The following is a 26,174-nucleotide window of genomic DNA, read 5'->3' on the forward strand; positions in this document are numbered from 1 at the left end:
TGTATACATATACATATATATTTATATTTATTTATAGATATACACACACACATGCATAAATGTATATGTACATTGAATTTTATTATAAAAAAAAACACAACTGCAAATATGCCTACTCAGTTTTGGCTCTGTAACCTTCTGTAGCAGATGGAGGAAAAGCGGATAATTAAAACCCACTAAAGAAAAAAAAAATAAATGTCTCTATTTGCTATGTGGCTGCATCTGGTGGTTTGCTAGTTCCTTGCCTTAGCTTAGAATGAGGTGCTTAATTAAATCTTTCCATACATTGATGTAAACACCATCACATGGGGGTAGGGGGAATTTTGGTTGCTTTTCAGTTTTTTAGTTTTTGCACCCTCATGAATGAGAAACTGCTGCCATTTGATGAGCTCTTGTGCAGTCTTGTTTAAAATACAGCTTTATGTAATTCATGTTTTTACACACAAAGATCATTAGTCTTTGTCATGAATGTACTGTCTTTTTATTTGTCCACATCCTCCTTTTAGTTGAGTAAGTTTTGCAGCTGTTCATGTGCTGATGTATTTAAACTTTAAGTTTCCTAACTGCTTCAATGGGTAACAGAACTAATAAAGCAATTTTATTCGCAAGAATAAGTTTTTGACTTACAAATGTGTTCAGAGCCCCTTGGTTATTGTTGGGTTATATTAAATTGCTACATAGTGCCTTGTTAAATGTTTATTTTATGGAGGAATTGCTGAATATTGTATGCAGATTATTAATGCAATGTAGAATTCAACAGAAAATGTTGATGTTTTTGTAAACTTGTGCTGTAGCTATCTTAATTGCCTCATTTGCTTAGTGATTAAATTAGCTGCCAGACTGCCTTAAAATCATTTACTAATCAAAAAGTGACCCAGGAGTGAAATTTATTGTTATGACAGCTGAAATGACGCACTAGTTAATGGGGAAACTTGTTTTAAAAGTGTTACAGTATTGTTTATTTTCCTGTTCTGAAATGTAACATGTAATGACATACCTAGTGATTACTTAATAAACTTTTCATCATTATTATGATTTGAAGCTGAAATAGAAAAATCTGTACTGTTTATAGATGGAACCAATATAGATTGTCTAATGGACAAAGTGAGGATCTAATTAAAGTAGTTTTTAAGTCTTCATGCAGCACAAGTATGTTGTTACGTAGTCATGCTTTATTTTTAATATGTTAAGGGAAAGCCACCAGTGTAGCTTCTCTAAATTGCCAAAGCAAGGCATTTTCCCACCTTATTCCAAAAAAAAAAAAAATAAAATAATGGTAAAAAAATGTTTTGCTGTTTAGGCGGCAGTGGATGGGGGTGGGGGTAAATGAGGTCCTTGCCCTGGGCTACATATGGGCTAGCTACTTTTCTAGCATTTTCCATGTACATATGTGATGTTAGCTGCACTTTATTTACTGTTCTATCACTAAGCTTATTCACATATTTGAATTACAGTGTGTTGTTGATATAAAACCTCAAAAAAACATTTAGTAAATGTACAGGTTTGTCTGGTGCCATGTCTGAATGTTGCAAGCAGCACTGAAGAGAACATGCTCACAGATAAGGATTAAAAATGTAATGTGCTGCTCTGCATTGCAGCAGTAATATTTCTGAAATCAAAAATACTAATGCATAAGGGAGAACACTGCTGTGAATTTACATAGCACTGCAGTTTGGATAATTTCCTCAAACCAAGAATGTTTTACTTTTTTATAGTCTCAGCAGTGCAAAATCTTCTGTATCCTTTTATAAGATTTGGTACATTCCTGTTATGGTGTAAACTGAGCAGATGTTACTACTAATACAAGTTGAGATTTTAATTAAGAAGAGTATTCCCTTTTTGTTTTATTCAAAAAAATATTTTCCTCTATCCAGGGGTGTGCCTTTACTTTTATTTTCTAATCACTGTTGATGTGAGTCTTAGTGTTGCATCACATGCTCATTCTGTCATGGTCGTTTACATTATCACTTTATCATGTTACATGCTTTGTCTTATTTATGTTGCAGAGAACAAGTCCGATTTAATGGCTTTGGTATTTTTATATTCATTGTCTATCCGGGAGCTTTTGTTGATCTGTTCACGACCCACTTGCAACTAGTGTCTCCTGTTCAGCAGTTAAGAATATTCTGTGCTGGTAAGAAAATCATGTTCTGTGCATTTAAAATGTCACTGTCCTCTGATTTTAATGATATTTAAAAATGAAGTGCAGGTTGTTTTGGCATTTGATAATGTACTACTCATTTTCATTTTAATGACCACATTGCTATGCTGTTTAGGATATTCTTATCTGAATTATAAAATCATTTTAGTAGATCTGAAATGACTAAAGGGAAACTGTATTTTAAATATATTAATTTTATCTTCTTTAGTGAATGTAAGCTATCTTTTGTAAAATATGGAGTGTGCCAGTTTCTCGATGTGGCTTTAAACAATTTCAGTTAAAGATTATTTTCAAATACGTCTCTGATCTGTATAGTAAATTACCATTTTTAAAAAAAGATATTAATTTACTATTTTTGCCCAGTTTTTGAATTATTTTATAGTATGCAGATTAGCGTAAATTGTAATACTATTTTCAAATGAATTACTGTTTGAAATGAGTTTGGTAATTATCAGATGGTACAACTCTGGGACATAGTTATCTTCATTTGACCTTTTGACGATGAATCCTCTCTTTTCTTTCTAAAATCAGATGCAACTATTATTGAAAGCATGTTAGTTTAGACTGTCACAGCAGCTGTACTTGGGGCCAGTGAAGTGTAAACATGGGGCATGTTTGCTTGACAGATCCTGCTAGTTTCAGCTTCATGGCATTTTAATGGCAACATTAGCTGCTAAACCAAACATATTTTTAGTAATGAGGCAGTTAATATGAAATAATTATTGTGTTTGTTGCAATTTATTAAACATGTTTGTCACCTTGAAGCAAAAAGTAAAGATCCTCATTAGAATTCTGAAGAGATTTAGCTTATGCATGTACCTGTTTTGGAATTGAGATGAAATCCCTGCACAGGCTGATCATGCCGACTTCCCTCAAGACTGCACCTAGAGTCTGGGATTGAGTTCTGTACCATAAAGCTGAGTGGAACTGGGGGTAACAACAATATCTGCTCATCTAATGAAGTTTAAAGCAACTGTAGTTTAACCCGAACAAATATCAGTATGTGGGCTTAGTTCACTTTGAAGTAAGATTAGTCTGTATGGCCAGCTCTTCAAGCATTTTTTTTTCCTCATTCCCCTTGACTGTCAATTTTCCCTGCATCCATCCAGTTGCTCAGTTGCTCCCTGACGAAAGAACCTTGTGATTAATTTGATATGTTCCTGCTGAGGCAAGAGCTGAGATCTGAGTGTGATGCCAATATCCTAAGTGATCAGGGTTTGCTATATGACCTTAAGTTTCCCACTGTGCATTTCTGCAGATGCTACTCATAAGGATTTAAAATGCAGTGGGCCTTGGTGAAGACTTGTTAGAATACTTCTGCAAGTAAAGTAACTACTCAGAAGGTAATGCTGTCTTGCATGTGGGTTCCGTCATGCAATCTCCATTCTCAGTGGGGCTTTATTGCATGGAGTTTGCACCCCAGGCATGCACATCCAACCCTTCCTCCTGAGAGATGATGTTCTTCCATATCACTGTTGTAGTATTCCCTATGAAGAGGATCCCTTTAGTATTCCTTACTGTAGGGATCCCCTGCCAAGGGCAGCCCATTGTCCGGCCAGTATACTAATGTCTTAGGTTTTCATGGACGTTGTATGTCACACATGGAATTGTTAACTGTGCTATATCATAATATCCGTAACTTACATAAGAAAGGCAGTTTCTTTGAGTAAATGAATCATGGAATAGTTGACAGAATAAAATTAGTGGCAACCTTAGTTGTTTTCCAGGAATCTCTAGAGTTGACAATCACTGATTTTTATCCTTCAAAACACAAGACACGCTTAGTGAGTTGAAGAGGTGATGTTCTTCATCATTATCATCACTGCTGCAGTAACATTAACTATATAGGTTATGTCTTGCTTAAGATATTAACAGCTGGCCAGCATGCAAAGCTTCAGGGCACCTTCCCTGAGCCAAAACAAAAGTCAGGTTTGTCCGCTTAGATCTTTAGAGCTTTCCTGCCACAGAGAAGAGCTATCCTTTGTGGGCGTTTGAAGAATCAACATTCTGCTAATGCTGTTCCACTGTTGAACAGATAAGTTCCCTTCAGGGAAAAAAAATCACATTACTTTTTATTGTGAAAGCTAACTTCTTAAAAAAACAAGTACTTTTAAGTTAGGAAACAATATTTTTATTGACCGTCTTGAGTTTTATGTACTTTCAAATGGGAGTGCCCTTTTTACTTTTGTGGTAAAAAGTTGTTAAAAATCATTTAAAACAATTTTTTCTGTGGAGAAATTGCACTTATTTTACTTTTTGAGCTTGGGAAAAGTGTTTTAAGTCCTTTTTACTCTGATTTTTTTTTTGGGGGGGATTACTTTTTTGCTGCTTACCTGTTGTAAGAACTGTTGCTGCTAAGCTTCCCCAATAATCAAGCACCATTTTTGGCTTGACCATAGAACAAGGTACTGGTCACTTAGTTGGACCTTCTTCCAGCCAGAAATTAAGAAAGATTGTTTGACCAGTTACCTGCCATCACAGCAGGCTGTTAATTTAACTCAGCCACAGGTAAATGAGTCTGCTGTGGAAAAAGCTGGTTGCTCAGACCACTCATCTTTTTCTGCAGATCCCTCTGGTGTAATCCATGTAGCAGGCATTAACCACATCCTCTGTGGCTGTTGGGGTCCCTTCAGTGGTCAAGGGAGAGCCACTGTTGTTGGTCATGGGAGGAAGACAGGGAATATGCACCTTCTTAGCCAGAATGTTGTACCCATCCCTGAGGAAGCTGCTGTTGGGTTTGTTTGTCCACTGTTTCTTGTCAAAGATAGAAAGCTAACTTCCCCACTTCTGTCTGTTATTTACTCTAGCCAGGTGTAATTTATTGGGCTTGGCTCAGAGTCTTGTACTGGCTCTTGACCCTTCTAAGGTAGTTTCTGGTAAAAAAAAATGATTCCCCTTTCCTTGAAGAGGTTCAAGACACAGAATCTGTAGGGGATTGAGAAGAGACAGATGTATTGTTTTCTCCTCTGGTTTCTGATTTAGATTCTGAGGACAGTGTGAGGGATTCTGTTTCTCTGAGACTATTTCTAGGATGAATTGATGTCTTCAGTGGGAGTATACTGAGGTCTGTCAGTCCCTAAGAAAATATTGATTTGTTAGAACTAGAATTTCCAAAACCTTCACCTCTCCCTCCAGTTCTGTCACCCTCAGAAGATGATTCTGATAGCGTACTGCCTCTAAGAAAGCAGACCTAGCAGCTATAGTGTTAGTAAATCCAGCTGCTGCTAAACATTTTGTTAATTCTAAACCTCCTTTTGATAAGGATGGAAAAGCTTTTGATAAGTTTAAGAAAAAAGATGCATGCTTATGCAATTTTCATTTTTAGAATTCTAAACTGTCAGGCTCATTAATTGAAATGTATCCTGCCTAATTTGAAAGTATGAGGAATGTTTTGGCATTGGTTTTCACTTGCAAGGAAAAATCTACATAGTGTAGCTTAGTTTCTTCAATTTCTCAAGTTGCTACTCATTGTTTAAAATGTGTTTATGACTCTGTAGATACTACTTCCAGGGCCGCTGCCACTGGTACCGTTGTAAGATTTGCCTGTCTACATTCTTAGAACCTCCAAGATGATGCCAAAAATGAAAGTTTGAATTCTGCCTTGAGTCGAGATTTAGTTTTTGGCCTGTTGTTGCTGCAGAGGTAAAGTGTGATAGAGGAAGTCTGATTCTGGGAATTTCTCAGATTTTCAACATTCCTTTTCCAAATTCTCCAAGGGATTCTCTGCTGCTTAGTTTAACTTTGGTAAAAAACAAAACAAACAGTTTCAGCAGAATGCTGGTAAGCAGATGTTTAAAGAGCAATACCAGGGAGGTCCCAAAACATAGCAGGAACCCCCCAGAGCGAAGGACAGTCAAATAAGTCAGAATGACTATATGAGAGACCTCAACTCCCTCTTCCCTCCATACCTGGTAGTCCCTTAATTCTTTCAGAAAGTCTGAATTTGCCAAAGACAGAAATGGAGATTGTTTCAGACAAATGTGTCCTGAATGTGATCCATCTTGGATGCCGATGGCAGTGTGAGGAACTCCTATTTTCCAACCTATTCTTCCTAATCTGCCAGACCAGAGTCTTCTCTTTCCTTCTGTTTGAGATCATATGATTTCTGAGGCAGTAATAGACACTGTTTCTCCTCCCCAGTTAAGGGAAGGATTTTATTCAATGTTTTATTGCCGAAGAAAAAAAGTTCTTTGAAACCAGTTCTGGATCTGTTTTCTGTACCAGTCAGTGGTAGTGCCCAAGTTCAGAATGCTTTTACTTCATAACCTGTTACTCCTCCTTTCTCTTTCAAGTTTTCTGGTAAACCTCAATTTAAAACATGCATATGATCACATTCCTAGTCATCCTGCTTTGTTAAAGTCATACAGACACTCAAGATGTTAATCAGTTCTCTGCCTTACCTATTGGGCTGTCCATTGCACCAAGAGTATTCAGAAAGGGTTTTTCTCCTGTGGTAGCTCACTGCAGGCTGCAGGGTATCCACATTTTTTCCATTTTTAGATGACTTGCTTATCTTTGTTGAGTCTTTTTGATTGTGTCTGGAATTTGTGTCTGCCTCTCTGCCTTGAATCAGAGGTTTCGTGCCCAGTCTGAGATTCCAAGAGAACATGGAAAAGTTTTTTCTTACTCTGTATCACAAGATTGTGTTTCTTGGGTGCCTGCTAGACACCTAGGTACAAAGAGCTTTTCTTCCACAGGAACAAATGTTTATATTTTGATATTTTCCATGTTTTTTTTTTTCACTCAGACTTCTTTCTCAGCAAAGGAATACCTCAGAATTCTGGGTCTCATGGCATCTATGATTCTCATGATACCTTTTTCCAGGCTCCACATGAGAAAGATACAGTGGTATCTGAAATATCTTTGGTCCCAGCATAAACACCCATTGTCTTTTCAAATTCCAGTTCTGGGATTTCTAAAAAGTGAATTCAGATGGCAGAGACATCAGTTTGCTCAGAATCTAGGTCTTCCATTCTCCCCTCTTGCTCAAAAGCAGTCAGTTACTACAGGTACCACAGACTTTGTCTGGGGAGCAGTGTCACTGGATTTAACAGTGCATGGTCTTTGGGACAAAAAAACGACATACCAAAGCACATAAACATAAAAGAGATGCTGGGTATTATAAATTCTCCAACTCCAAAAACATCTTAGGAAGGCAGCTGAAGGATCCAAGGAAACACCAAAATATGAAAAAACAACCCCAAATCCAAAAGTCACACTGTAAAACAGTTTTAATAAAATGGATGCTGAAAAAAAAGCATATACAAGTACAAAGCTTTCAAGCACACAGCTCTTTCTCAACGTTTACAATACAGTACTTTCTCACAGCTTATATACTAAAATGTACAGTGTAATTATTACAAATTAGCTAGCCTAATTACATAATTAATTCTCTAAAAGCTTTTTTTTTAAAAGAGCAGTATATCATATGTAACAAGATTTTTCTTTTAACACAGGTTTTATACTGCTAACTACATTCATACCAGGGAAGCATCAACCCTGAAATAGTTAATTCTCTAACTCAGTTTTGTTCACTAAATCACCCCCTCTATCTCCAGCACTAATAATTTCCAAAACTCTAAACTTAAATGTATGCGATCATTGTGGTGACATCCTTGTGGCCAAGGCCATTACCCCTGTCTTCCTCACAGACTGGATATACTCACGCAAGAACATGGGTGTTTCATATATTCTGACCCCAAACAACTTCAGCTGACTGCCTGGATGATAGGGTCTTAATACTTTTACCGACATGTATTCTGATGACATGCAGCAGGTATTAATAGATACAAGAAATTATATAGTAATAAAGGAAAAGGTTTTCAAGTTGTTGCCGACAAAAGAACTAGCACCCATTTGTGACTAGTTTTTCTCTGGTTTTACAGTATTTGTGCCAGTTGCTGTCCAGTGACCTGTCTTGCTCTTCTACCAAGGTTTATTTGTCATCCATTTTGGCATGTCTGCCATTAATCCCCCTCTTTCAGTGCAGTCTCATGTGAAAATGTTTTTTAAAGGGGTTTTCATAAGAAGCCTCCCAGGAAGCCAGTGTATACTCCGTGGGATCTTATTTTTCTTTAGGAATAAAAGGATTAGTTTTCAAACTGGTATCCAAGTTTACTTTATGTCAATCTGTCCATCTCCCCATTTTCTTTCCAGAACCCCCCCAAAAAAAACATGAGGGAGAAGGTATACTTCATACTTTGGATGCCACCATACAACTGTAGTACTATCCTGACAGAGTCTTATACAACTTCTGACTTGTGAAGGTAAAAAAGGGGCAGCCTGTGTTAGAGAAGATTATTTCCAAGTGGTTGTTTCAGGCTATTATCTTTTGTTATTTCTAACACAGCAAAACTATTCCAGGCAGGGTCAAGGCTCACTCTGCCAGATGCTATGATTTTTTGGAAAGGGTTGGATTCTAGAAGTATTCTAGAGGCAGCAACTTGGTCCTCTCTACATACTTTTACAGAGCAATACCAGACTGATTCCTTCTGAAGATCTAGATCAGGCTTTGCTTGGATCATTGAGGCTAATGCAACTCATTAGAGACATTGTTAGGAATAAAAAGGAGAGTTCCATAGCAGAACATTTTAATGGAGTACATAGGTGGGGGGTATCTGCAGGTTTAAAAGGTACTGTACTAGAAAAAATAAATGATGTAAAGTATGAAAATGTGGATATTAAAAATAAGTTAATATTTAAGGAATCTGTGTATATTTTAAAGTATCATACTTAGTCCTGAAAGGGTTAAATTTAGAATGCAATTGGAGATTTTTATCTGATGATTTTATTGAAATGTTTAATGAAGTGTTTAATTAAGTGTTAAATGGTTAATAAGCGTGTATATATATAAGGCAGGTGTTTTTTTAGAAATGTTTTACTCCTTGAAGGCTTTGTGCTGAGACGTCAAAGAGAGAAGAATAAAGTGTCTGGATACTGGTTGGTTGTTTTGCTGCTTTTTATTGCCTTTGTTGCTGGTGGTATATCAGTATATTGCTGTTCTTGTCTTGCATTCATGGCCAGTGATCTGAATACAAATCTGCCTTGTATATTTTGAGAATCTATGATGGACAATACATAACAGTGTCTGGATAGTTTCCTCATACAGCCTGGTGAGCGGTCTAATTATCATAGTGGTGCAAATGTCTCTATGGATAGAGAGCAAGTTACCAGACCGTGGGACAAATGGGAAGAGGACCAGAATAAAAGCTGCAGTAATCAATTTGCTACTGTGGATCGTAGGTTCACCTATTCCCTTACATCGGAAAAGAAGGTATTGTTTGACCAACTAGAGAAATTAAGGTGGAAAGAAACTGCCATGTTTTTGAACCTTCAAAGTTTGTATAAATATATTGAACTTGATATCACCCCGAGGGTACTGAGGGCATATAAACATCCGTCTATGCCTTTTGACCTCAATAATGAGGCACATAAACAGTTTCACAAACAGTGGGTAATGGCAGCCCACAGATGTACCATTGAGTGGGTTACTATATGTTTGGAAAGAGATAGGGTAAAACAACAGGAATTGAAAGAACAAATTAAATTGATGTGCTCCACCTTTATCATCAGGTCCGAATATAGAGTATTTGGACAAATTCTTAATGGACATTAATGTAAAATTGAAGTCCCTTAAAGGGGATATTGTTGAAAGGAAAAAAGTTATACTTTTTAGAGATATCCCTGACTATGACAATGGTAGGGCTTTTGTGGCGAGAACCAACTGGAAGTGGCCTCACAATCATGTGAGGTTTGACGAAGAAGGAGGGAATGGCCAGTATCGGCTTAATTCCTCATTTCTGACATTGGAGGACACGTATTAATCTACGGAAGATGAGAATGATGGAAGGAATGATTCAGCCCCACTTCTGAGGGCTCAACAGGAGGAGCAGTTTCATTGCACTTTTCGCAATGGCCCAAACAATCAATGAGAGGCAACTCAGGGGAGGAAACGCCAGCTGGAATCTGCAGCCCAGCAGCAGAAGGAATATCAGCTACAACAGCACTACAAAAGAGGTAAATGCTAGCTCACTGCCTCTAGATGATTGTGACTCTTATATTGTCAGTTTATCCAGACATAGTTTTAGTGACTGTAAATATGTAGTTCTTAACTGTGGTTTGAAATTCATACTTATGGTTTTACCACAACTGCATGAAATAAAATGTGACATTTACAGATTGGTGAGGAATCTACATTAGAAGAGTTTTTTCAATGGCAGTTCATACAATAACGACTGTAATGCGAGTCATGATAGTAATATATATGTGTCTACTGGTGAAAGTTTTTATTCATGTCAGTCTGATGGAGAATTTAATGCATATTGCTCTTTAGATACAAGTCACATTGGGTATAAAAGTGTTTTTGTACCACCTTTCAGTCATGAAGGGGTGCAACACTTTTTTACCATGTTGAATTTTGCTATTGAAAGAGGATTTTCAGACTTTAATAGACAGAAAAATGATATGTTATAATTTGTCTAAAATTAATGGAAATAGTGTCATTAAGTACAAGGAGAGATTTAATATGTAAACCTGCAGACAAGGGCAATAAATTGGTGGTTATGCACCATACACATTATTTTAATATGTGTAATGAAAATCTAAGTGATAATAATGTATATGATAGAGTCAAATGTACTATATATTTAACAGCTATACAGGAATATAATTTAATAACTAAAGGTTTAAGGTTAGGTTATTTCTAATATGAGGATGCAAAGAAAAATTTAATGTGAAAAGATGCAAAATGGCACATTTGTATTGTTTGACAAAAATACACAAGGACTTGATAACCCCCCCCCCCCCCCCCGGGCCATCCTATAGTTTTAGGTAAGGGATATTTTTTTTATATAAAATGGGACAATTTCTACATTTTTACTTGTTACCTTAGTTACAACTTTTGCCTTCATATATTAAGGATGATTTTGATTTTTGGAATAAAATCAGTGAGATTCACTGGAGCTGAAACTTGTATTGGGTCACCTTACATCTAATATTCATCATAATTTTGGGATTGAGGCCCTGAGGTTTTTTTTTTTAGGCAATACTCCAGTGACCGAATATATTATAGAACTGGTCCATTTTTGTCTAACGAAAATTTTTTTTTTTTTAATTTGATGGGGTAGTGTACCATAAAAAACAGAGAACAGCCATGGGGGCAGCTTTTGCCCCCTCTTATGGAAACCTAAGTATGGGCCTTTTTGAGGTGGAGTATGTATACAAGTCAAAATGTTTTCAACGGCGTGTAGTAAAATACTGAAGGTTCATTGATGACTTGATTTTTTTTATGTGAAGGAGGTGTGGATGAGATAAAGGAATTTATATTGGAGCTACAACACAATAGATTTCATTTAGAATTTGATGGATTTAAGATGGGCAAAAAAGTTTCTTTTTTAGATGTGGTGGTGGATATTACTGATGGGAAAAGTAATAGAACATCAATACATATAACATTTGAAGGTGAAATTCAGTATTTACAAGCGCAGAGCTGCCATTTATCACATACCCTCCAAGCTGTACAATATGGAGAATTCATACATTTGTATACATTGTGTAATGATATAGATTTTACAGTAGAAATGAAGAGAACTGTCAATATGTTTAGATACAGAGGATATAGTCGTGAGTTATTGGAAAAATGTTGGGTTAGGTTTGTAAGGGAATATGTAAATATGGACAGAAAGGAAGGAAGATGGTGTAGATATAATTAACCTATATGTAATCATAACAAAAAGAGGATATTTATTTTGTTACAACATATAGTTGCTTTAGTCTGAAACTAGTGGATATGGTAAAATTTTATTGGGACTATGCAACATTCCTAAAAGAGTTTTCTCAGTAGGTGAATTGTATGCCTAAAATATCGTATAGGAAGGGAAGAAGTATCAGGGATTTGTAGTTAGGGGAAAATTTGTTACCCCCCCCCCCCCATTAATTCTACAAGAGTCACTTCAGACTATGGAACCAGACCTTGTAGAAAATGCAAAGCATGTAAATATATAGTTAAGAGCTATACCAAAATAAATGGTTTGAATTCTAATGTTAAAGACCAATATGGGTGTGACGCAGAGGGCATTATTTATGCCCTAAAATGTCCTTGTAATAAATTTTATGTGGGAGAGAGTAATAGCAGAACATGTTAATAGAGTACATGGGGGAGGGGGTATCTGCAGGTTTAAAAGGTACTTTTCTAGAAAAAAATAAATGATGTACAGTATGAAAATGTGGATATTAAAAATAAGTTACTATTTAAGGAATCTGTATATATTTTAAAGTATGATACTTTAGTCCCGAAAGGGTTACATTTAGAATGTAACTGGAGATTTTTTTATCTGACAATTTTATTGAAATGTTTAATGAAGTGTTTAGTTAAGTGTTAAATGATTAATAAGTGTGTATATATATATAAGGCAGATTTTTTATAGAAATGTTTTACTCCTTGAAGGCCTTGTGCCAAGACGTCAGAGAGAGAGAAGAATAAAGTATTTTGGATACTGGCTGGTCGTTTTGCTGCTTTTTATTGCCTTTAGTGCTGGTGGTATGTCAGTTTGCTTGGACCATTCCCAGGAGCTTCTGGACCCTTCCCTTCTCCCTCCATCTCCCAAATGTAGTAAGCTAGGGTAATCTACTCATGTAGTGAAGGATGCTGCAGCAGTGAACATAATGATGAACAGTACAGTTCTGTAAGCAAACTTACAGTAACAGTTATTGTTCGAATGATCAGTGCTGCAGTAGGAGCTCCCTTCCTCCACACCCCTCCTTGTTTTTGTGTGTGTTTTTATGCCAGGGTTTGGGCATGATTTTTTTCTTCTCCTGACAATGTCCTCTCCGGGCTTACCCTCCCTCTCTAAGTTGGCATGAAAGCTGTGAAGGGTTTGGTACCCAAACCTGGATTTTAGTCTGCTGAACTTGAGTTGACTAATGGTTTGGGTATGTGAGAGGTGCTCTGAAGCTTTTGAAGCTCGACAGTTTTTATATTCTATGCAGGATGTCACCCATTTAGCTAAGGCTACTGCAAAAATGTTCATTTGAACATCTACTGTTCATGGTAAGTTTACTTTCACAACCGTACTTTCCAGTGGGAGAACTTACCAATGAGTGGTAGTAGTAGCAATGCAGCAGCTTTTGAGATTCTTGAGAAATGACAGCAAGTGTCTCGTCCCCCAAGAAACAGGGCATGTGCTTACTGAACCAAACAGAGACTCCTATAGTCAAGGTGTCCTAGGAAAAGACTCACCTGTGAACAGTAGCGCAAGCTATGCAGCAACTTCCCAGATTCATGGCAAATTGGCAATTGTATTCATCCCGATAAACAAGACATATGCTTAGTGAACCAAACTGGGGGGCTTGTAGAGTAAGAGTCTTCTAGGGAAAGGTCTATCAAGAGTTATGTAAGATGCCATTACTGTTAAATGGTCTTTGAAATTAGGATTGTTATATTATTAAATTGCATCCACCTTTGATTATGTGTACCCCAGAGTCATGTATCCCATTATCTTCCACTGCGTTATTTGTTGTGAGACATCCTAAACAAAGCCACATAAGTGTGTTTTACTTAGTATAGTTGTTCTGATCCATAACTTACAAACACTTGAAGTGGTGATGCTGGGATGCCAGTATGTTGGCTACCTGGAGAGCAGTCCCAGTAGCTCAACACTCACCTTTGGTGCTAGAAGATAAGAAAGCTGTGTGTTCCTTTCTTACACCAAGTAATTGGAGCCTCTGCACAAGGATGGTGCTGCACTGCAGAGTGTGCCATCCTTCAGGTGATGCTTTAAACTGAGGCCTCATCTGCCAAAGTTGGGAGTAGCTCCAGTGGATGTAATAGATCCCACTTCACTTATCAAAAAAAGGAGGGGTGTCTTTATTTAGAGCATAAAATATAATACACATACAAAAAAAATCAACATTTACTTTTATTTTCATACAATAAAAACACTTCTTTCTGTTGTTTACTCCCCATACTTTAATTCATAACCAGTACTTAACTTTTTATTTAATGTCTTCATTACATAAAACCAAAGCATATCTTGCTAGCTACTAGCTACAAATTCCAAATACATGAAAATATTTTAAAATCAGTTTCTGTAATTGTAAAGACAAATTTTCATAACAATAACCTATCATATGATGTGCATCTTTAAATCCTTTTTGTCGTGAGTTTCACACATATTCCTACTATTTTCTCAGAAAAAAATGTTAATCTTTCACACTCCAGTAAAGCTTGCTATATTGTTTCTAATTTATTACACTTATTGCATTTTAGCAAAGCTTGCTATATTGTTTCTAATTTATTACACTTATTGCATTTTTTTCCTTCAACACATTTATGTTTCATTTAAGCCTTTACAGGTATTTTTTAAAGTTAACTTCCAAGTAAAATCTCAGCATTCAAAAATAGCTTTAAATCTTTGTCTTCTATTTTATATCATCTGTAGCTTTCCATTAAATGAACGCAAACATGAGTGTAAAAGAACTGTAGCGTTATTTTAAGTCATTCTCTTTCACTTTGTATGTAATGATGTTTCCTTTTTACATTCTTTTTAATTTTCTACAGAAACAATTTCCATATTATGTTCCTTTCTAATTATTTTTGCTTTTTTAATGCTGACATAAATCCTGATATTTATATAGTAGAATATCTATAACCGCATGCAGCCACATTATGAGGGAAGAATGATGCATAGGGTGTAACTGAAAAAACACCAGCAGAATCGTGAGTACTGAGACCCCTAGAATGCCCTTAAGCTCCATAACCAACCCCAACTAGTATTGGACAAAGTTTGGGGGTGGGGTGAAGAATAGCTGGCAGACCTGGTGTGGACATGGGGCACTGGGTAGGTTTGCTATAATATGATGCAGGGGGAACCCAAATAAATCCTGTGAAATTTTTAAAATGGATTTTGAACTGTTTCATGTGCTTAACAGTGTGTAGCATGGATTCTGTATACTTTTAGCATAAGCACTGTCCATTATCTAGCTATAGGGTTTATGTTTTCCAGTGTGGATAAGTAACGCTTCATCACTGCAATCATTCTAGAACCAAAATGTGCATTCATCATAATAGATCACTCTTTTCTAATCTTTAAACTGCACATCTCACCCTAAACTGGTTTAAATCATACTTGCACAGCTGCTTCTTCACCATACCTTATGCATCTTCTACTGCAGGTTCTACCACACCTTCACATCAAGGATATTTCAAAGCTTCATCCTTGGACCCATGATTTTTCTGTTTTAATCAATAATCTGTATTCCAACCTAACACAAAATCCATACTTCATAGTGATGACTGAACCTCACTCATTGAAAATAATGGCAGCGGTGGAATCCACATTTCTCTTCAAATTAATTGTGGTAATGAAATATGTAGGATTTAATTTAGAAAATATTGATTGCCATTCTCACTGCTGCAGTAGCCTGTCTTTATATGGGTTGTATCCTGACTTGGGTACAACAACTGGCAGCTTCACAAAGCTATGTTTCCCTCCCTCAGGTACATAGTGACTGCTGATTAGCTAGACTATTGGAGGGAAATCAGCAGTCATTGTAGACAATTTCATTACTTTCTTGTCTCCTCTAGAAGAAGTAGCTCTTAGGTTTCACAGGAGCAGCAGTTGGCTTCACGCATCTTTTGTATCAATGAAGTCCGCAGAGGGGTGCGATTCCACACAAAGGTTATTGCCCTTTTAAGAAGGAATTCATATATTTTGTTTGACTAAAATCAGTATTTCCACTTTAAGAAAGCTGGTATTTTTTCAGTATTGAAACGTTTCTGTCTGGGACCACAATTTTTAGATTAGGCCTGATTTTAATATATTGAGGACTAATTTTGTGGTAAAAATGTACAGCTTGTGAGAATTTTTCTGAGTGGGTAAGTTTTAAGGATTAGGAGGTGTTTTCAGGGCTGGAATCATGTTCTTTTAGTGGAATTGTTATGCACACTTTGTGACAAGTTACCTTCATTTCTTTGTGTCAGATCACTTCAGAAAAGGGGATTTGAGAATTGACAGGGATTTTTGTGTACTGCTTGTGCGTTACTTTTGAAAGACTCTATGAGGTAGGGGTTAAAAATGTGTGCTGATTATGAACATGTCTGACACCTTAACTTCTGAATGACTCGTTCCTTTACTGCCTACTAGCAATCAAGCTTCATCCTTGGCTGCAGCATGGATACTTACTCTGGTCCTGCTTGCTGTTCTCCCAGTGTACCCAAAAAGAAAAAAATGGCACGGTAAGGAGGCCTTTCTGCTGCCTTGGGTTCAGACAGAGCCTTGGCTGTTAGTGGATGACTGTATAGTTTAAAACCATTGTTCCTTAGACCACTCAGTTAATACTAAGGGTTTCTCTGTTGTAGCCCCTTCATCCACTATGGACTGGGGATCAGTCTCATCCTTGGAGGCTGTTCTAATGTCTTATCTGGGCATGGGAGAGACATCCTCTTTGGGTCTGGGAGATAGTCCAGGAAGTTCTTCTTGTGGGTAGCTGGAGAAAATGACCTCTTGCTAGAGGTTAAGTGCCTTCCCCTAGTTGTTCTTCCAGGGTGGTCCTTGCAAAGGAAAAACAAAAGGTTAGACATTGCTCATCTGAAAACATAGTGTCTGTTTGTAAAAATTAATTTGATATTGTTAATCCTCATTCATTCCTTATGTATCGAGACAGCCATCTTCCAATCTCGCGTCAGCTACAAACTCGTTGGCTAAAACTCTTACCCAGAATTCCCCTCTCCCTGTTACCTCAGATTTAGTTTGACACATCACCATTCGGTCATGTCAAGCTACTTCTCTTGAGCTAAGTACAATTTTTTCGTCATACTAAATTCTAAAACAACCTTTTCTCACAGAAAAGTTATTAGATAGTTTTCTCTTACCTTATCACATTTAGCGACTATCCTTTCTTGAATCCTTTCAGTTCCTTTCCTCCTCTTTACCGCAAGGTAATTTCTTTTTTATCATCGTTGGTAAATCCCCTTTCCTTCTTACCTTCGGGTAATTCTTGTACCATTGCTGGTAGTTTTACTGGTTTTTCCTTATTTCTTTCTAACATGGCAGGTAAAAAAGGTAGTCCAGGATTTAAAAGATGTTCAGATTGTGGCCATAAATTACCTACTTCAGATGCACATTCCCTGTGTGTCTATTGCTTGGGTGTGCCTCATTTAACAGTTGACCCCCCCCCCTGTGGGATTTGTAAGAATTTCTCTAACAAGATGTTGATTGAGAGAAAAAATAAATTGATATTGAAGGGGCTACTTAAATCTCATTTTTCAGAGGCTGTTTCTGGGTCAGAGGCTTCAACCCCTCCAAGATCCCATAAGAAAAAGAGTGATGAACATATAAAGGCCAAGTCTCTTCCTTCATCCCCTGCTGGTGTCTCCCATGAACAGAGTCCTAAGAAAGCTAAGCTTTCCACTTCGGATTTGACTTCTTCGGCTCCAGCGCTTTCAGTACCTAGACTTTCAGCAGCGAGGCCATCGGCGCCATCTGTGACTTTGGCACCGAATAGCGTATCGGTACCGAGGGGCTCCTTGGTTCAGACTTCTTTACCGGCACCGGCTGTCCAGTCGATGCAGACTGTTACGACGTTGATGGATTTTTTGACGCCCATTGCCTTTTCGGCTCCAACAACTTACTCAGCACTGACAATTCAGTTATCGGCACAGATATTTTTGGTTCCAGCCTTAGCGCCAGCAACCACTTCGGTACCGACCTTATCGTCGGTGCAAACCATGACTTCAGCGCCAATGATTTCCTTGGTGCAGACACTTGTAGTTCAGTCCTTTATAGCCCCATTGTTTTCAGTGCAGACCTGCGAGGTGGGCAGCGAGCTTGCTCCATCTTTGGATAGACCTGACTCCCCTTCAGCCATGTCTGTGAAATCCACTAGAAGCCTCTTTGAACACGACATGTTGCGTCTTGTGGCTCAAGTGTTTTTGGCCAGAGGTATCCTGTCCCCCAGGACCTATCCTTCCTCAGGAGGTGATCACCCTTTGCCAAAGACCCCTACTTGTACTCCCCCTTCATTGCCTTTGAAGCCTCTTGATATAACACAGTCTTCCCCCTCTACAGTTCCCTTTATGGACCTCACTAAGGAGCCGCAGTTGCCTTTGTGGCAGGAGAGTTTTGCTCCAACCCAGGATGTCAGCTGTGGTCATTTGGTGTTTTACAGCCATCCAGGGACTCTGAGTCGGCAGGCTGAGCCACTTAGGAGAGGGGTGACCCCTGTCCTGGACACTCACCCTCTTCAGGTGGACCAGCCTTCCAGCTAATGGAGAAGGCTCTGGCGTCGACTGATGATCCTGTGCTATCACTCTCCCCACCCTCCTCTGGACCGCTGTGTACACAAGTCGCTCCTGATGGACACAGGGCGCAAGGGCCTCAGGATATACTCCCAGAGGAAACTCTTTTTACGCTGTCTTCCCCAGCTTCTCCCTCTGAGGACGTTCATCAAAAAAGCTTGTGCAAGAGGAAGCACATGGACTCCACAGAGGAGTCCCTTACTGAAGACAGACTTTGATGATGGGGAAGGGTCCCCTCGCTTACCCTTTGAGGTATCCTTTGGTGAAATTCTTGAAATTCTTAAACAGAGAGGTGACTGGCAACCCTTGAACCCGACCTCTGAAGAGTCTGTGTTCCTGCAGGCCTTTTGCGCCCTGCCCCCTACCTCCTGGGTTACTCCACCTGCCAACGAACTGGTCTGGCTCGTCGTGCAGCATGCATGGAAGGTTCCTGACACCGTTGAGGCCATTCCCCAGAGGCCAGATAAAATTTTGTCCCCTCCTGCTTCTGACCCCCATTGGTCCAAAGGTCTTCCTGTAGATGCTTTGGTGGTGGTGGAGGACCTGGCGGAAGAAGAAAGCCAGACTGTCCATCCACCCAACAAAGAGTCCGGTCTCTGGACAGAATAGGGAAGCGTACTTTTGCATCAGCAACCTGTGCAATCAGGTCCCTGAACTATATGGCACACTTTACCAGGCTTCAAAGAGATTTAATTTCTGAGCTCTCTGAAACTTTGGCTGGTGCCATGTCTGATGAGGTCCGTGACAAAGAGGCCTCTCAGCTAGCCACCATTGAATCGATATCTAACTCCTCCATGCGCCTAATATCTCACGCATCAGAAGGAGCAGCTAGAGCAGCGAGTCCAGGCATTGTTCTGAGATGACACGCCTGGATGCGCTTGTGTAATTTTGCAGAACCTTTCAAGGCTTCCTTTCTCAATGCTCCCATCAAAGCCTCTTCATTGTGTGGACCCAAGGTTAAAAGCACACTGGCCAGATGTGAACAGGACGGTAAGACCCTTTCTGCCATGGGTGTCCGTTATTCTTCCCCTCAATGGGCTTTCTCCAGAAACCAGAAGAGTGGGAAGATATGGCACAAAAAGTCTCAGTGTCCTTTCCGTGACACACAGGCCAAGTTTTCCCCTAGAGGCAGAGGGGAAACTCACAGGGAAGACGCCCTTTTCGGGGCAGAGGGGGTCCGCGTAACCAGGGTTCCAGGGACTCTTTCTCTGGCCAATCCTACCAGTGCTCCTGAAGAGCAGCCCAACTGCTTTCCTCTGGAAGTGGTTGGAGGTCGTTTCTCTTTGTACCCTTCGGCCTGGCTAACCATCACCATCGATTCTTGGGTACAAAGGATAATAACCAGAGGTCATCATATTCCCTTTGATCTTTGCCCCACTCCCCCAACAAACTTACCCGACATTCCACCCAGTCAAAGGGAAGAAGCAGCATCAAAGCTGCTAAGAAAGAGTCATCCAAATAGTCCCTCCAGACCAGATAGGATCTGGATTCTACTCAAGACTATTTTTGGTGCCAAAAAAAAAAACGGGCACTGGAGATCAATTTGGGATTTCATAGTATTGAACAAGTTTGTAAGAGTACAAAAATTCCGGATGGTCACAATACAGTCTATCCTTCTGCTTTTGGAAAAAGACAACTGGATGTGCTCGATAGATCTTCAAGATGCGTACTACCACATAAAAGTGGACAGGCCATCAAGATTCTTTTGCTTCCGTGCCGGAGCCAGTCACTACCAGTTCAGAGTACTGCCCTTCGGACTGTCTACAGCCCCCAGAGTGTTCACAAATTGCATGGCAGCCATCGTAGCTCACGTGCGACTACAAGGATTCCAGGTGTTTCCATACCTAGACAACTGGCTCATCTCTGCCCCCACCAGACATCTATTGGAAGAAGCCCTGGCATACTCTCTCCTTTCTGCAGAAAGGCTAGGCATAACCATAAACTGGCAAAAATCCAATCTCACCCCATCTCAGTCCACAGAATTCATAGGGGTCATCTTGAATACAAAAGATTGCAGAGCATCCATTTCAAAGCACAGAATTCTAAGGATAAAGCAACAAGTGATCCCAATCCTTTCAAGGGAGAAATCCACAGCTCACTCTGTTCTATAGTTGTTGGGTTCCATGGCAGCCTCCATCACCATTGTCCCCCTGGCCAGGTTTCACATGAGGCTTCTACAATGGCTACTGCTCACCCAATGGTATCCCTTTCAGCACCCTCTTTCAGCCAAGATTCAGGTAACTCACAGGTGCAAACAGGATTTAAATTGGTGGATGACTCACAACCCGTCACAATGGTCTCGCCCCTTCTCCCCCCAACAACCCAAGGTTACAGTGACCACGGACGCCTCCCTGATGGGGTGGGGAGGCTATGTCAGGGACAGACAGTCCAAGGTACTTGGCCCGAAATGGTGGCCCATCTGCATATAAACTGAGGGCAGTGCTTCTGGCGTTGCAAGCATTCCATCTCCTGCTGCCGTCTGGGACTATTGAGATACAATCAGACAACATGGCAGTGGTCTGGTACATCAAGAAATAGGGCAGAACCAAATCTTACCCACTTTGTCGAGAGGCCATGAGGATATGGCAATGGGCGAGGGCTACCAATCATTTTCTTCTAGCAACGCATATTCCCGGGAGTTCCAACGTGATAGCCGACAGACTCAGCAGGTGTATTCTACAACCTCACGAGTGGTCCCTGAATCCCATGATAGCGGCAGAGATTTTCAACTGCTGGGGTCTTCCTTGCTGCAACCTCTTTGCGTCCCCGACCAACTACAAATGCAGCAACTATTTCGCCCTGATTCCCCCTCCAGGACAGTCACCCAAGGATGCTCTAGTCCACTTTTGGCCCTTGGGTCTGCTTTATGCATTTCCACCTCTCCCCCTCATTCCCCAGTTTCTGAAGAAAGCCCGCCAGTTGAAGAGCATAGTTATCCTCATAGTGCCATATTGGCCTCATCAGATTTGGTTCCCCTTCCTCTGGGCTCACCTGCTAGATCAACCGTGGATTCTTCATCCAACCTCGTGGTTGATCTTCCATCCACAGAATCTGATTCACCCCAACTTGGACAGCCTGAAGCTGACAGCTTGGCTCCTCCAATTCCCTTGATTGCTAGGCAGAATGATCTTTCTTTTTCTTTCCCAGTACGTGACATTATTATTGCATCTCATGAGTCTTCCACCAGAATTACTTATCTAAGCAAGTGGAAAAGATTTACTTTTTGGCTGAAAGAAAAGCAACTAGATCCTTTTTCAGCACCAGTGTCGATAGTACTGGAGTTTCTAGCCACTGTTTTTCAATCGGGTGTATCGGCCTCTGCCATTAGAGTTCATTTGGCTGCAATATCTAATTACCATGATGGTGGCCAAGACTCCTCTCTTATGTCACGCAAATTATGCAAGGCTTTCATAAAAGGTGTGAATAATCTAAAACTCCATTTTAGAAAACCTATTCTACCATGGGACCTGTCATTAGTTCTGCAAGCTTTGACAATGCTACCTTTCGGACCAGCTTCTTCTTGCCACCTCAAATACTTGTCATGGAAAACCTTGTTTTTGGTCGCCATTACTTCTGCCAGACGTATTTCTGAGCTTCAAGCCTTATGCATCAAGAGTCCATATTTGAGTTTTCATAGAGATAGTGTCATTGAGAACTAATCCTTCCTTTCTGCCAAAAGTGATCTCTGAAATGTCCATTAATCAAACCATTGACTTGCCAGTTTTCTTCCCTAACTATTCAAACAAAGGAGAGTATTGCCTACATACCTTAGATATTCACAGGCAAATTTGTTTCTACTTGAATGGGATTAAGGCCTCTTAAATCAGACCAGTTATTTTTGGCCTATTCTGGACCTAGATTAAGATGTGCTGTTGCTAAGGTCACATTGGCTAAATGGTTGAAAGACTGCATGACCTTCATTTATAGACAACGTAATATTTCATTACGTACTGCCATAAAGGCTCATTCTACATGGTCGGTGGCAACTTCTGCTGCCTTCAATGCCAGAGCTTCTTTACATGACATTTGTGCAGCTGCAACTTGGTCTACCCCTCATACCTACATCAATCATTACAAATTGGATTTGGCCTCCAGGGGAAGAGCATCTTTTGGTTCTGTGGTGCTCAGGAATGTCCTTCCATGAGACCCTCCCAGGAATTAAGGTAGCTGGGGACTCTGTCCCATATGTAAGGAATGAACGAGGATTAACAATATCAGACAAAGAAGTTATGACTTACCATAACGTTCCATCTGCATTGTTGATCCTCGTTCAGTCATTACGACCCTCCCTCCTTCCCCATCCTGTGGCTTCTAGTGGATCTCACCATCCGGTTCTATTAGGTCATTTGACCAGAGGCAGCCTCTACCTTCTTTTGACTTGCAAACTCAATCTGAGGTAACAGGGAGAGGGGAATTCTGGGTAAGAGTTTTAGCTCGAGAGTTTGTAGCTGATGCGAGCTTGGAAGATGGCCGGCTCAGTTCCAAGGTTGGAACCCTTTACCCATACGTAATGACTGAACGAGGATCAACAATACAGATGGAACGTTATGGTAAGACAGAACTTCTTTTTTCCAAACCTTAGCCAGGATGTTATTGCAGGCTGTTAATCTTTCAACTAAGAAATCATACTGGAGCGCAATCTCAGTAAAGAAATTCATGAGGAAAGTTTGTCAGAGAATTCTGACATTGGCAGAGATGGGGCTTCTTCTTCTGGATATTCCCAAGCCCATAACTCTGATTCTGAGGAAAGTTGGTCCTCCCCACCTCCCTTGGAGGAATTTTCTTTTTCAGAAACTGTTTCCAGGATGATGAGTAGATGTGTTTAATGCTGCCTGTAATAACCTTGGCTCTCAACCTTCTGTCCCTAAAAAGGTGGACTGTCCAATGTACCACAAGCTAACAAATTCTTGTTTTCTCATCTTACATCAGACCCAGCTGCCATTTTGATCTCTACGTCAGCTGAAAACAGACTTTTAGTCAATAGTAATAATTTTCCTGTGGATAAAGAAAGTAAGTTATTGGACAGATGTGGTAAGAGAATTTTCTCTTGTTCCACTTATGGTATAGAATTCTTAACTACCAAGTACATATGTGAAAGTTTATTCGTAGGTTTGTACACAGTTTAAGGGAATACTTTGCCACACTTCAATCAAAAGATAACTGATCTGAATCCTATTATTTCTTATATGTCCCTAGTATCTAAACTCACTTTGAAGAGTGTATATGATTGTGCAGATTCTGTTTCTACGGATGCCAGGATAAGTAAAAGTTAGCTGATGAGATAAAGTATGAGATTTTAAAATCTACTTTAGATGAGGAGTTTTTGTTTGGCCCTTCTGTTACTCAGGTCCTCAAACAATTTGATGAAAGAGGGAAATTAATTTGGGGAGTTTCTAAGATTTTACAAGTCCCTCATTTCAAATCTCCCAAATCCTCTACCCCCTTTAATGACAAAATAAGCAGTCCCTGCCTCCTCCTGGCAAATGGTGGAAAAAGAGATGGCAGGAAGGGAACAGCAAAAAACAGGGTTCCTTTCAAAAAATGGAATGTCTAATCATTCAGAATGACTGTGCCAGCATTGGGTCATCACTTCCCCCATCTCCATAAATCTGTTTCAGAAATTAGTTGTCAATATTTCCATTTGGCAAGAGACTGTATCAGACTCTTCAGTGATAAAAGTGGTTCAGTGTGTTAACTGTTGGCACTTGATATACAATACCACCTTTCAGAGGAATTCCTTCCCACCCTCCAAACCAAACATTATTTTCCCTTGGATTCTTCAATACATGCTGACTCTAGCAGTCACAGAACCAGTGCCTTTAGATCAAAGGTGAAAACGCTTCTACTCCGTAATGTTTCTAGTTCCAAAGAAAGAGCTTTCATTGAGACCAGTTTTACATCTTTCCATTCTCAACCTGTTTGTAAATCTGTCAAAATTCAAAATGTTGAACCCTCAGAGTCTGTTATCTGTTATCCCTCTTTTGAGTTTTACATTAACATTAGATCTCAAGGATGCTTATCACACCCCCATAACCTCAGGATTCAAGAAATTTCTCAGATTTTCTATGTTTAGGTCACATTATTAGTTCTGTGCAGTACCTTTTAGCTTGTTTACAGCTGCATGGTTGTATACAGTTTGTCTAGTTTCAGTGATAAATCATTGCAAACTGCTTGGTATTCATGTTTCGTTATTTAGATTTCCCAAGATGCCAGGGGTCCTAAAAATAGGTCTGTTGTCTCCTTACCAATCCTGGGGTTCCACATGAATGTTCACAAGTACTACTTAACTCAGTCACACAGGCTTGTGTTTCTACGTTGCCTTCTAGAAACTTGTTAGCCAAAGGATTTTCTCACCCAGGAAAAGGTGGATTTTTATGTGGAAAGTTTCCTGAGCTTCTCCAGTCTATGACTTTAGCAAGATAATATGATAGGGCCATAGGTTCATTGCTTCTCTGATTCTTTTGATTCTTCTCACCGAGTAACACATGAGAAAACTTCAGTGTTTAAAAAAAAAACGTAGACCCAACATTCTCATTGTCTGAAATTTTAGACTCCAATATTTATACATTGTCAAAAAAACACTGCTTTGGTGGAGATTGCAAATGGTTCAAAATGGATATCTCATTTTCTCTTTCTGTCCCACGTCCATCTGTAAAAGAAATGCTGGCTGTGGTCCATGCCATAAAATCTCATTATCATTTGTGGTCCCAAGGACCTCCACAGGTGATTGCAGACAACACCATAATGATGTGATTCATAAACAAATGGGAGGGGGCAACAGATCTTACCCTCTGTATAGGCTGGTTATGATGGCTTTGGAGGTAGCTCTTCAGCATAGTTTAACCTTCCAAGCAACTTGGATTCTGCTAGAGCAAAATGTAGTATCAGACAAGCTGACCAGGACAGTCCTCACAAATGGAAATTGAATGAAGGGGTCTTCCAGGAATTGATCTAGTTTATCTTCTTTCAAAACAGACAACTAAATAAGTTCATACCAGGACTTCTTGCAGGCAGGCCTGGAAAACAGATGCATTCTTACTCCCTGTGGATGGGGGTGTTCCTTTATGGATTTCCACAGTTCCCATTGATTTCCAGTATAATTTTAAAAATTCAGAAGGACTCTACAAAAATCGTTGTGGTATCTCCCTTTTGGCCCAGGTAATATTGGTTCTCCCTTCTTATTGAATTGGTCAAGAGAAATATCACAAACTTCCTCATAGATTGGGCCTGCTCACAAAAGACAAGGGGAGTTTGATATACCCCATTCTCAATTCTTCAATTTTTATACCTTTTAGGCACCTATTTCATGAGAACTTGCATCAGGTACTAAAGGAGGTAAGAAAGTCTGCTAGCAGGAAATTTTATATTGGCAAATAGAAAAAAGTTTATAGTTGGTGCCTAGCCAAAATCAAAGGCCCTGTCAGGGATTATTTACCACTGTTTCTTAAATATTTGCGTGAATTACTATCCTCTGGCCTTTCTTATTTCTCTGTCATCGTTCATCTGGTGACCATTTCAGCATTTTTACCCATGAATCCTCCCTTTCTTTTCTGTTGAAACAGTTTCTTAAAGGTATTTTATGTATGAGGTCACCAGAAAATATGTGGCTCCTTTTTCGGATCCTAACTTTGTGCTGGAAAAGTTAACTCTGTCTCTGAACCAGCTCATCAGGCTGGTTTACAGTTCGTCACATGGAAGACAGTACTTCTTATTGCTCTG

General features: G+C 39.5%; 1 protein-coding gene across 1 annotated transcript in view; it reads left to right on the plus strand.

Moving 5' to 3' along the window:
- Window positions 1-26,174, plus strand: part of MBTPS2 (membrane bound transcription factor peptidase, site 2) — a 1,092,578-nt gene that overhangs the window by 333,359 nt on the left and 733,045 nt on the right. Inside the window, exon 5 of the mRNA XM_044072286.1 lies at window positions 2,007-2,134. Within this exon, the coding sequence (XP_043928221.1) occupies window positions 2,007-2,134 (128 nt within the window). The remainder of the gene's footprint in view (window positions 1-2,006; window positions 2,135-26,174) is intronic.

The sequence above is a fragment of the Protopterus annectens genome, chromosome 5.part0, assembly GCF_019279795.1.
Source record: "Protopterus annectens isolate FY-2018-M chromosome 5.part0, PAN1.0, whole genome shotgun sequence".
In the NCBI taxonomy this organism is placed as follows: domain Eukaryota; kingdom Metazoa; phylum Chordata; order Ceratodontiformes; family Protopteridae; genus Protopterus; species Protopterus annectens.